The sequence below is a fragment of the Macaca fascicularis genome, chromosome 6 (assembly GCF_037993035.2).
Source record: "Macaca fascicularis isolate 582-1 chromosome 6, T2T-MFA8v1.1".
Taxonomy (NCBI): Eukaryota; Metazoa; Chordata; class Mammalia; order Primates; family Cercopithecidae; genus Macaca; species Macaca fascicularis.
In genome coordinates, this window is record NC_088380.1 from 145,965,568 (window position 1) to 145,977,107 (window position 11,540).

Consider the following 11,540-nt stretch of genomic DNA (forward strand, 5'->3'; position numbering starts at 1 on the left):
GTGTTTCACCATGTTGGCCAGGCTGGTCTCGAACTCTTGACCTAGTGATCTACCCGCCTCAGCCTCCCAAAGTGCTTGGATTACAGGTGTGAGCCACTGCGCCGGGCCCCGGCCCTGGCTCTATTTTTATTTTTATTATTATTATTTTTTTCAAGAACGAGTCTCACTATGTCACACAGGCTGGCCTCGTACCCCTCGTACTCCTCATACTCCTCATAATCCTCCTGCCTCAGCCTCCTGAGTAGCTGGGACTACTGGTGCACACACCGCCCCTGGCGTGCATGATTTGGATTTGTTCCGTTATTGAGGAGGTTTGCTTTAATCATAAAGTGGTATCTGCCACTGTATGTTTCCTGTGGCTACTGTAATGAATTACCACAAACTGGTGGCTTAAAACAATAGACATTCAGACCTTTATTCTGTCACAGTTCTAGGGGTTAGAAGTCAAAATTGAGGTGTCACCTGCACCACAGTCGCTCCCAAGGCCCTAGGAGAGAATCATACTTTGTCTCCTTCAGCCTCTGGGGATTGTTGAGCATTCCTTGGTGTCCCTTGACTTGTAGTGCAGCATTATCACCTGTGCCTCCATCTTCACATCACTTCCTCTGTGTCTTCTCTTCTGGGTGTCTCTCAGAAGGACACTTGTCATTGAATTTAAGGCCTGTCTGGATAATCTAAGATGATCTCAAGATTTTTTTTTTCTTTTTTCCTTTTTTTTTGAGACAGAGTCTCGCTCTGTCGCCTAGACTGGAGTGCAGTGGCGCTCTAGCACAATCTCGGCTCGCTGCAAGCTCCACCTCCTGGGTTCACCGCAGTCTCTTGCCTCAGCCACCCAAGTAGCTGGGACTACAGGTGCCCACCACCATGCCTGGCTAATTGTTTGTATTTTTAGTAGAGACGGGGTTTCACTGTGTTAGCCAGGACGGTCTTGATCTCCTGACCTCATGATCCGCCCACCTTGGCCTCCCAAAATGCTGGGATTACAGGCGTGAGCCATTACACCCGGCCCTTTTTTTTCTTTTGAGACAGGGTCTGGCTCTGTCACCCAGGCTGGAGTGCAGTGGTGAGATCTCGGCTCACTGCAACCTCTGCCTCTCAGGCTCAAGCAATCATCCCACCTCAGCCTCCCGAGTAGCTGGAACTACAGGCACACATCACTATACTCGGCTAATTTTTGTACTTTGTTTTGTTTTGTTTTGTAGAGATGGGGTTTTGCCATGTTGCCCAGGCTGGTCTTGAACTCCTGGGCTCAAGTGATCCACCTCCCTCGGCCTCCCAGAGTGCTGGGATTCTTAACTTAATTACATCTGCAAAGATTTGTTTTTTTTTTTTTTCTTTTCAGACAGAGTCTTGTTCTCTTGTCCAGGCTGCTGGAGTACAGTGGCATGATCTCGGCTCACTACAACCTCCACCTCCTGGGTTCAAGTGATTCTCCCGCCTCAGCCTCCTGAGTAGCTGGGATTACAGACACATGCCACCAAGCCTGGCTTATTTTTCTATTTTTAGTAGTGACAGGGTTTCACCATGTTGTCCAGGCTGGTCTCAAACTCCTGGCCTCAAGTGATCCACCCATCTCAGCCTCCCAAAGTGCTGGGATTACAGGCTTGAGCCACCGCGCCCGGCCTCCGGATACACCTTGTGCTTCACCTGCCCCAGCCCTGGAATCAGCTATTTCTTTAAGGGGCCTTCATTCCTTTTGGCGCAAATGGTATTTAGAAACTGAGGGCCGGGCACAGTGGCTCACGCCTGCAATCCCAACAATTTGGGAGACCTAGGCATGAGGATCAATTTAGCTCAGGAGTTTGAGATCAGCCTGGGCAACATAGTGAGATATCATCTGTACAAAAAAAAATTTTCAATTACCCAGGCATGGTGGTGTGAGCCTGTAGTCCCAGCTACTCAGAAAGCTGAGGTGGGAGGATCACTTGAGCCTGGGAGGTCGAGGCTGCAGTGAGCTGAGATCATGCCACTGCACTCCACCCTGGGCCACAGAAAAAAAACAAATTTTTTCAAAGGAAAGAAACCGAGGTCTGAATTGTCAGTGTGCTCGTTGGTGCTAGCGGGTAGCGTCTCTAAGGCCCTTCTCTGACTGCCATGATCCTTAAATATTACTTATTAGATCACTCCCCTTGCAGTAACCAAGCTCCCATTTCTGTTCCCATTCCTTCCCCACCATGTGGATGCCTTCCTCACCCTCTCCCCCGTCCTCATTTGAAGTGCACAAATCAGTGGCTTTTTTTTTTTTTTTTTTTTTTGAGACAGTCTCCTCCCTCTATTGCCCAGGCTGGAGTGCAGCAGCGCAATCTCAGCTCACTGCAACCTCTGCCTCCCGGGTTCAAGCTATTCTGCCTCAGCTTCCTGAGTAGCTGGGATTACAGACATGTCACCAAGCCTGGCTAATTTTCGTATTTTTTAGTAGAGACAGGGTTTCACCATGTTGGCCAGGCTAGTCTCAAACTCCTGACCTCAGGTGATCCACCCACCTCGTGCTGGGATTACAGGCCTGAGTCACCACACCAGCCTCAGTGGTTTTTGTTTTTGTTTTTGTTTTTTGTCTTTGAGACGGAGTCTCTCTCTGTCGCCCAGACTGGAGTGCAGTGGTGTGATCTCAGCTCACTGCAAGCTCCACCTCCCGGGTTCACACCATTCTCCTGTCTCAGCCTCCCAAGTAGCTGGGACTATAGGCACCCGCCACCACACCCGGCTAATTTTTTGTATTTTTAGTAGAGACGGGGTTTCACCATATTAGCCAGGATGGTCTCAATCTCCTGACCTTGTGATCCGCCTGCCTCGGCCTCCCAAAGTGCTGGGATTACAGGCGTGAGCCACCGCACCCGGCTGCCTCAGTGGTTTGTATATATTTAGAGAGTTATTCACCCATCCCAAATAAAACCAATTTTATAACATTTCCATTACCCTAAAAAGAAACCTCACACTCCTTACAGACCTATAGCTTTTTACAAGGCTAGAAGTGGGGTGTGGTAGAGGAAAGCAGCCTTTGCTCCTTACTTACCCAACTCTAGCCCAGAGTTTCCAATGACCTCAAAAGTCAGCCACCTCTCAGACCTGCCCCGAGTCTATCATGGCAACCCTACGCTGGCCTGCTCAGGATGTTCCCACAGGCCCCTGTCCTTCAGCTCCCTCTGCAGACTCCTCAGCCTGCCTGCCTTTGGTGGCGATGGAGTGAAAGAAGGGTTGCTCTTTGCCTTCCTCTGGCCAGCAAAGCCACTTTCACCCTCCCCTGGAGAGGTGGAAAGGAAAAGTGACCCTAGTGTCTGCAGCTGGCTCAGGCGCCTCCCGCCCAGCACAGTGATGGTAGGGAGGACCCCAGAGTCTTTATTTTTGGTTGCAGGGCTTGAGCCTCAAAAGTCAGGGCATGTGTTCTCTATGACGTAAGAGCAGATTCTTGATCATTACAGCCCCCTCCAGCCAACCTAAGAGGCTCTGTGACAACAAAATCCAGAAAGACACAGCGGGAACAAGGCAGTGAGCATTCTGTCACGGCTCAGAAGTGCCCTCCCGCAAGTGAAGGACGCTCTGCTTGCTCTATGCTTCCAGGATTAAGAACAGATATGTATGTATTGCGGGGTGAGAAAGTACATTCCTCCAGGTTCCACTTGTATCAGCAAACTTTTGTTCTTTATTAGAAACCCCGCCGGGCGTGGTGGCTCACGCCTGTAATCCCTGCACTTTGGAAGGCTGAGTGGGCGGATCATGAGGTCAGGAGATCGAGACCATCCTGGCTAACATGGTGAAACCCTGTCTCTACTAAAAAAAAAAATACAAAAAATTAGCCAGGGCCGGGCGCGGTGGCTCACGCCTGTAATCCCAGCACTTTGGGAGGCCGAGACGGGCGGATCACAAGGTCAGGAGATCGAGACCATCCTGGCTAACACGGTGAAACCCCGTCTCTACTAAAAAATACAAAAAACTAGCCGGGCGAGGTGGCGGGCGCCTATAGTCCCAGCTACTCGGGAGGCTGAGGCAGGAGAATGGCGTGAACCCGGGAGGCGGAGCTTGCAGTGAGCTGAGATCCGGCCACTGCACTCCAGCCTGGGCGACAGAGCGAGACTCCGTCTCAAAAAAAAAAAAAAAAAAAAAAAAAAATTAGCCAGGTGTGGTGGCGGGTGCCCACTGGGACTCCAGTAGTAGTCCCAGCTACTTGGGAGGTTGAGGCAGGAGAATGGCGTGGACCCGGGAGGCAGAGCTTGCAGTGAGCTGAGATCGCACCACTGCACTCCAGCCTGGGCCACAGAGCAAGACTCCATCTCAGAAAAAAAAAAAAAAGAAAGAAACTCCCATGGTTCTCAAGGAATGAGACATGGTTCCTGGAATCACTTGAACCCAGGAGGTGGAGGTTGCAATGAGCTGAGATTTTGCCACTTCACTCCAGCCTGGGTGACAGAACGTGACTCAGTCTCAAAAAAACGAGAGACATGGTTCCTGGAAAAATGAGCCCCCACACACCTGTAACATAAGACAAAGTGTGACAAATGTTAGGAGCGTGTAAGAAACATTATGCTGTAAGGCTTAAGGAAAAGAAAGCAAGTTACTCAAGTACAGGGCTGAAAAATTCATCCCTAGAGGAGGCCGCACTTGACCTAAGCTGTAACAGATGTTTAGGTTTAGATGGCAGGAATGGGCAGGCAGCTCACAGCAGTGGTAGGGAAGTGACACAGAAGGCTGGGGCTGTAGTCTGGTCCCGGAAGTTCCACCTCTCAGAAGCCCTTTAGGAGATAGATCCAGGATTAATGAGGGAGGGAAAGGAAAGAAGTAGTTATCAGAAGGATCCAAAACTGGGCTTTTGGACACAGGGACAGGCGCCCCAGTGGAGGTATCTGCCAGAGCAATGGCATATGTGTCTTGAGGAGGCAGGAGGTGAAAAGCAGTGGCCGAAGTTCAGGACCCATGGCAGAGTCCAGATTCCCTCTGGCTGAAGTCTAAATGGACCAAGATGGGAAGCAGAGGATGAGCAGAGTCTTTGATCCCGTTGGGAGGGGCTCAGCCAGGGACTTCAAGGAGAGCCAGCAATAGGTCCCACTTACTTTGCAGATCAGGTCAGCAGCCCAAGGATCTGGGCTTAAGTGAATTTGGAGGTCTGAGTGGGGTCCCTGGATGTCAGGATGTGGGACAGCTTGGCTGAGAAACAGGGAACCAGGATGCTACATTCTGCTTCATCCTGGATCAAGACTCCAGCGGAGGGGAGTTCCCAGGGTGTCTCCAGCTCTCCAGACTGGACGGGAGGATGGTAAGTGCACAGCAACAGACAGAATGAGGGATGGTTGGTCCCACAGAGTCAGCCGGGGCTAAAAAAAACTGTCTCTAGAGAGAGGAGACATTGGTGGGCAGTTTTTGTGACTTGGACACATTAAAACACATACATACTCTCAAATGAAGTTGCCTTCAGGCAAATGCAAAGAAATATAGAGTTCATATTTATTTATTTATTTATTTATTTATTTATTTATTTATGTTTTTTGAGATGGAGTCTCACTCTGTCGCCCAGGCTGGAGTGCAGTGGCCGGATCTCAGCTCACTGCAAGCTCCGCCTCCCGGGTTTACGCCATTCTCCTGCCTCAGCCTCCCGAGTAGCTGGGACTACAGGCGCCCACCACTTCGCCCGGCTAGTTTTTTGTATTTTTTAGTAGAGACGGGGTTTCACCATGTTAGCCAGGATGGTCTCGATCTCCTGACCTTGTGATCCGCCCGTCTCGGCCTCCCAAAGTGCTGGGATTACAGGCTTGAGCCACCGCGCCTGGCCTAGAATTCATATTTATAAAAACCAAAAGAAAAAAAGGGATAACAATGCCTTGTGTGAGAATAATAAACATCAAATTCTATTACTATTATTTTTTTTGAGATGGGGTCTCCCTCTGTTGCACAGGCTGGAGTGTAGTGACACAAACATGGCTCATGGTCTTTGACCTCCTGTGCTCAGTGATCCTCCCACCTCAGCCTCCCAAGTAGCTGGGACTATGGGTATACACCACCACACCCAGTTCATTTTTTAAATTTCTCGTAGAGATAAGGTCTTACTATGTTGCCAAGACTGGTCTTGAACTCTTAGCCTCAAGTGATCCTCCTGCCTTGGCCTCCCAAAGTGTTGGGATTACAGGCATGGGCGACCACACCCGACCAATAAACATCAAATTCTATAAGAGGTTTATCCCTGTGGTGAGAAGGAGGGGAGAGGTCAGGAAACGAGGGCTTCTGTTTTCATTGTAATATTAATATTTTTTAAAAAAATGTGACAAACTGTTGATAGAAGACAGAGCTGGTGGTTGAGCCTTGGAGATTTAGAGACTTACTATGTATTTTTTTTAATTTCTTAAAATTTTTATTAATCATTTACAAGTAACAAAAACCCATTATGTATAAACACGTAAATAACATTTTTGACAAATAGTTATTTTTATTTTTTTCACATATTAAAACCCACTAAAAACAACCATTTTTCTAACCAACAACAACAAAAATCATTAGTGAGAAGAGTACTGCTGCTTTACATTTCTCCAAATCTCTTCAATGTCTGATGACAGACAAAAGATGGATTCTCATATCTGCTTTTGCATTCAGCCTATTACAATATCACACCAGATAGCCTCTCAAAAACTCCTCTGCACACTCATGAAAAAATGAGTGAAAAAGATAAATGATGGCCGGGCGTGGTGGCTCACACCTGTAAGCATTTTGGGAGGCTGAGGTGGGCAGATCACTTGAGCTCCAGAGTTCCAGACCAGCCTGGCCAACATGGTGAAACCCCGTCTCCACCAAAAATACAAAAATTAGCCAGGTGTGGTAGTGGGTGCCTGTAATCCCAGCTACTCAGGAAGCTGAGGCAGGAGAATTGCTTGAACCCAGGAGGCGGAGGCTGCAATGAGCTGAGATCGTGCCACTGCAACAGAGCAAGACTCCTCAAATAAAAAAAAGGAAAAACTATAAATGATGAAATGATGTCTAAGTGTTATAAAAACAGCTTTGACCTAGAATACCCTTAAAAGGCTCTCGAGGCCCCCCCGACCACACTTTGAGAACCACTGCTCTAGACAAATCTCTTCATTTTACATATAAGGACCCTGGACCTCAGAGAGAGTAAGTGAGAAACTCAACAGCACACAGCCTGTTAATAGGAGGATACAGACATTAGGCGGTTTGTCTCACTTCTCTTGGTTTAGGTTCTCAATTGGAAACCTGGGAAATACACCCTAATGACCTGTCCTATTCCCTGTAAGTTGCAAAGATTGTCACAATGTATTTATTACCCTCTCCCCAACATTTCTTTAATAAAAGAGGTAATCAACAAATTTGGTAAATTTTGCAACAGGCATACTGTGTTTGAACCTAAACTACAATATTTGAATTCAGGTCTCTATTTGAACAGAAACACTAAGGCAAATTCGACTGCATCCTACTCCATGCAAGCTAGTAATGACAAACTATACAGTAAATATCACAGGTAAATATGGAAAGCAGATTACCCATAATATCAGTATTTATCATATATTCTGTGCCTGAAATACAATTCAATGACATATTTCAGAAAAATTTTCTCAAGTACTGGCTGAAAGGGTGGTGGATACATTAAGAGACTGCAAATAAATTGGCGATCATAAGAACTTTTTTAGATAAAATGGAGTTGTTCTGAAATGTAGACATTTTTCATTCCCTAACCAGACCTTATTCTTGTGTTTTTAAAGAAAATCAAGAAATCTTCTTGGCCACCTAGAGATGATTTCCTTTGTATCCCACGAGATGGTTCAGATCTTCTTTAAATGGATCATAGTCTTGTTATTTTAAACAATGCAGTCCCCAGATAAGCTGGTCCAGAGGAGGAAATTCTTCTCAAGGAACTCACTCCCAACTTTCATTTTGTTCAGGTTCTACATTCTTTGGTTCTGAATCATGAGTCACATCCACTTCTCCTTTCATTAATATAATAACATAATGGTAATTCTCCTTCTCAGTGAAAATAATTCACAACTGAGGCAAAGCGAACATTTTTCAGGTGAAGAGCTGCTTCTTCCCAGGTTTCTCTTTGAGCACATTCTCCCCAGGTCTCACCGAACTCCAAATGACCTCCAGGGAGTTGGAAACTGCCGGCTCCAACCGAGCGAAAAGGGGGTTTCCTCTTCCCCAGGAGGACGCAATGCGGATGCTTGCAGCTGGTCACCACGATTCCAACTCTGGGCCGCCGCCCCCGCGGCTCTGCACTGTCAGTCACAGCGCGCGGAAGGACGCGCCTGGCAGCGGCAGGAAGTGACGCGCTTACCGCCCTTACTATGTATTTATTAAAGAGAGAATGTATCTGCAATTTCCATTGTGTTTGAAATATTGCATTTAGAAAGAAAAGATCAAAGGACAGTAACTCCAGGAAATCGGTTAAGGCGAGGAGCCAGCATGACTTGGTGGGGGGCAGGTTGGGTCGGGGCTCTGGCCAGGCTTCTGGGATCTGGTGGAGGGTGGGTGGGCAGGCACATCCAGGCTCCCGAAGCTGGCAGGGGGCATGAAAGGAGGCGCCAAGGAGGAAGATTAAGGTACTATCAGAGTTAAGGGCAGAGCCCAGGGTAGCCCAGATGTTCCCGGAAGTGCAAGCACAGGAGAGCGGTGAGAGTGTGTGCACAGGGTGTGTGCCCATGGTCCCCGCAGACGTGGCAGCTCCGGGTAGGGGCTGAGCTAGGGCGGCCAGTCCTCCTTTACCCGGCTGGCTGCCAGTCCCAAGGGAGCCCTGTGCCAGCCCGGACAATGCACCAGGTAGACTCTGCTCGCCCCCTCCTGCCAGGCTGAGCTGACTTCCTGCAGGGGCCCCCTGTCTGTCACCAGCCTCAGCTTCTCCTTTTCCTCTGCACATCTAGAGCTTCTTCCCCACCCCCTGCCCTGGGAGCTCTGTGGCCTGGGACCCAGAGATAGTTGCAAGGTAGGGAGAGGGGGGTGCCTTTCCACAGGAAAAGGGATGCATGTGGGAGATGGGATAGTGTGGACAGGGGGACTGAGGGGCTAAAGGACATGGGCTTGTCCTGGGCAGCCTTTCCTGGCCTTCCCATGGGGAAGGCCACGCTGAGGGTGCAGGGCTAGAGGGAGGGGCTCCACCGGCTAAGATCTGTTCCAGGATGGCCCATCTGGGAAGGGGAAGCTGGGGAGGAAAAGTTTATTGGGCCTGTGAGGACCTCAGCTCTAGGGTTTACAGTTTTGCAGTTTGCTACCTTCACTACAGTGCCACCACCCCCATCTGATATCCAGCAGGGTGGAGTCAGACAGGGGTATGGATCATGACCCCCAGCTTTTGGTAGAAGAACACTGGGACTTTGACAGAGGAAGACTGGCACAGGGTTTCCTCAATCCATAGTGGGCAGAGCCAGGAGTCCACACTGGGTACCCTCTCTCCTCTAAGACCCCAGAACCTGATGCTGAGGCCTTGGCAGGGTGGCGGGGGCACAGCTATGGGATGAGGCATCCCCCTGCCTTCTAAGTTCATGTCCCCTCTACCTCTACCTCTACCTCTCCCACCACCAGGGCACCGCCTGTCTGTCTTCCGTGTGAGTGGGGAGTAAGGGGAGCCTAAGATGCTGGACAAGGACCCCCTTTCCCCAGGACTTGAAGAAGCAGGTGCTCTCTTCCCACTGCCTAGGATGTGGGGACAGCAGCCCATAGTGTGCCAAGACTCCTGACCCAGGGCACAGGATCTATTTAAGAATTTTGCTGGAGACCTGGGAAGAGGGGACAGTGGGAGGAAACTTGGGGGCCCAAACTGTATACGCTGAACTGGGATGAAACCAGCACTCTCTTTGTCCCTGTCTGAATGTCTTTGTCTCCCTGTGTCTGTTTCTTTTTTCTCTGTCTCTGTCTCTATCTTTATTTCTGTCTGTTTTTATGTGCCCTTTTCTTTCCCCTTTCATCTTTCTTTCTCCCTCTCTGTATCCCACTCTGCCTTTTCTGACTTTTCTTTTATTGTCTCTGCTGCCATGTGGTTTATCTCTTTATTCTCTACCTCTCCCCAGGTCTTTACTCTGACTTTTTGTCTTTCTGTCTTTGTCTTTGGTCCCTCCCGCCCTCATTCTCCTGCCTCAGGTTCCTTTGGGTGTTTGTCTCTTTCTATTTTAGTCTTTTTCTGTATGTATACATCCATGTCACCCTCTTTCTCTGCCACTCTCCTTCCAGGCTGGCCACTACTCCTGGCCTTCTCCAGCTGTGAACAGTTCATCAGGGCAGGAGTCCCAGAGGCAGCTTCCGGAGGTGCTTGGTGGCATCTGGGAACAACCTCAAGGTGACGGGCTGCCCATGGTCACCATCATCGTTGCTGTCTTTGTTCTGCTAGCAGTCTGCATCATAGTGGCAGTCCATTTTGGGCCAAGGCTGCACCAGGGCCATGCCACTCTCCCTACAGAGCCACTGATCCCAAAGCCAGATGGTGGCATCTACCTCATCCACTGGCGGGCACTGGGCCCCCAAGACAGTCCTGAAGAAGCACTGCGGGGCCCTCTTGTCCCTGGCTCCTGCTCTGCACCAGATGGACCCAGGCCCAGCATCGATGAAGTCACTTATCTGTAGGAGGGAGACTTTGGAAAGTTAACCTGACCTAGCTCAGAACAAGAAACCAGGCAGAGAACTAGGGCAAAAGCAAATTGGAGCCTGGGCATCAGAGCGTTGGAAGGGCACACTGGACTCAGCTGGAGCTGCTCTCTCAGAACATTTATAGAGAAAGCCCTGTGGTGGGCAGGAGAAATCAAAGCTTGAGGGCCCTGCCCAGAAACATGCGCTGGTGGCCTTCCCAAGGTCACCTCACAAAGTCCCTCCCTCCTCTTCAGGGACCACCAGACCCCTGAATCTCCTTTTCTGAGTCTCTGCCCCTTCATTGCACCTCTAATCTCCTTCCCTTGTAATGTGAATCCAACTCAGGAGATTCCACCACCTCCCCCAAGCAGGAATGTCAGAGGCCCCGTGGAGCGGCCCTCATCCTACAAAGGCCAGCCAGGGAGAGCCCAGGCAGAGAAGCTGGTGTCTGCCTTCCCTGAGACTCACTGGGCTCAAGGAAGTGACGAACGTCTGTTCTCCTTGATCAGTCAGGGGCAGTCCTTCGGCTGTTAGGGCCCAGACCTTGTTGACAAGCTCCAAAGTCCTTGTAAGCCCAAGCACAATTTGTAGTTCAAACATTGGCTTTCAGAGGCCCCCACTGACTCTGTCTTGCCTCCCCAGAAGGGATAGGGGGGATTTGGGAGGCTCTCATGGCCTCCCACTTTCTGTGTGCCTGGGCCTGTTGGAATAAGCCTAGAATGTACCATAGGACATTTCCCAGATCTTTCCAGCTGATGAGAAAACAGGAAAGGAAAAGGAGCTCCATGGAACTTGTTTTGGGAAGGAAGGAACGGGGTGGGGACCACTCCCAGCAGTGGGAGGGCCTGGGTCTAGTCAGCAGGGGGGTCAGGATGATGCATCCAGGAGCCAGAAAGACAAAACTGGGCCTTCTGGTGACTCAGTGCCTGCTGGTGGCACTGCCTTCCCCAGCACCTCTGAATCTCACTCGTCTGCAGTTAAGAACATGCAGA

The 11,540-nt window shown here is 49.7% G+C and overlaps 1 protein-coding gene across 1 annotated transcript; it reads left to right on the forward strand.

Annotated features, from left to right (window-relative positions):
- Positions 1 to 8,710: 8,710 nt before the first annotated feature.
- Positions 8,711 to 11,163, forward strand: SMIM33 (small integral membrane protein 33). The gene is made up of 2 exons (XM_045394945.3): positions 8,711 to 8,751; positions 10,156 to 11,163. Exons 1-2 carry the CDS (start codon positions 8,743 to 8,745, stop codon positions 10,543 to 10,545), a joined length of 399 nt encoding a protein of 132 aa, XP_045250880.1. The 5' UTR covers positions 8,711 to 8,742; the 3' UTR covers positions 10,546 to 11,163.
- The last annotated feature ends 377 nt before the right edge of the window (positions 11,164 to 11,540 follow it).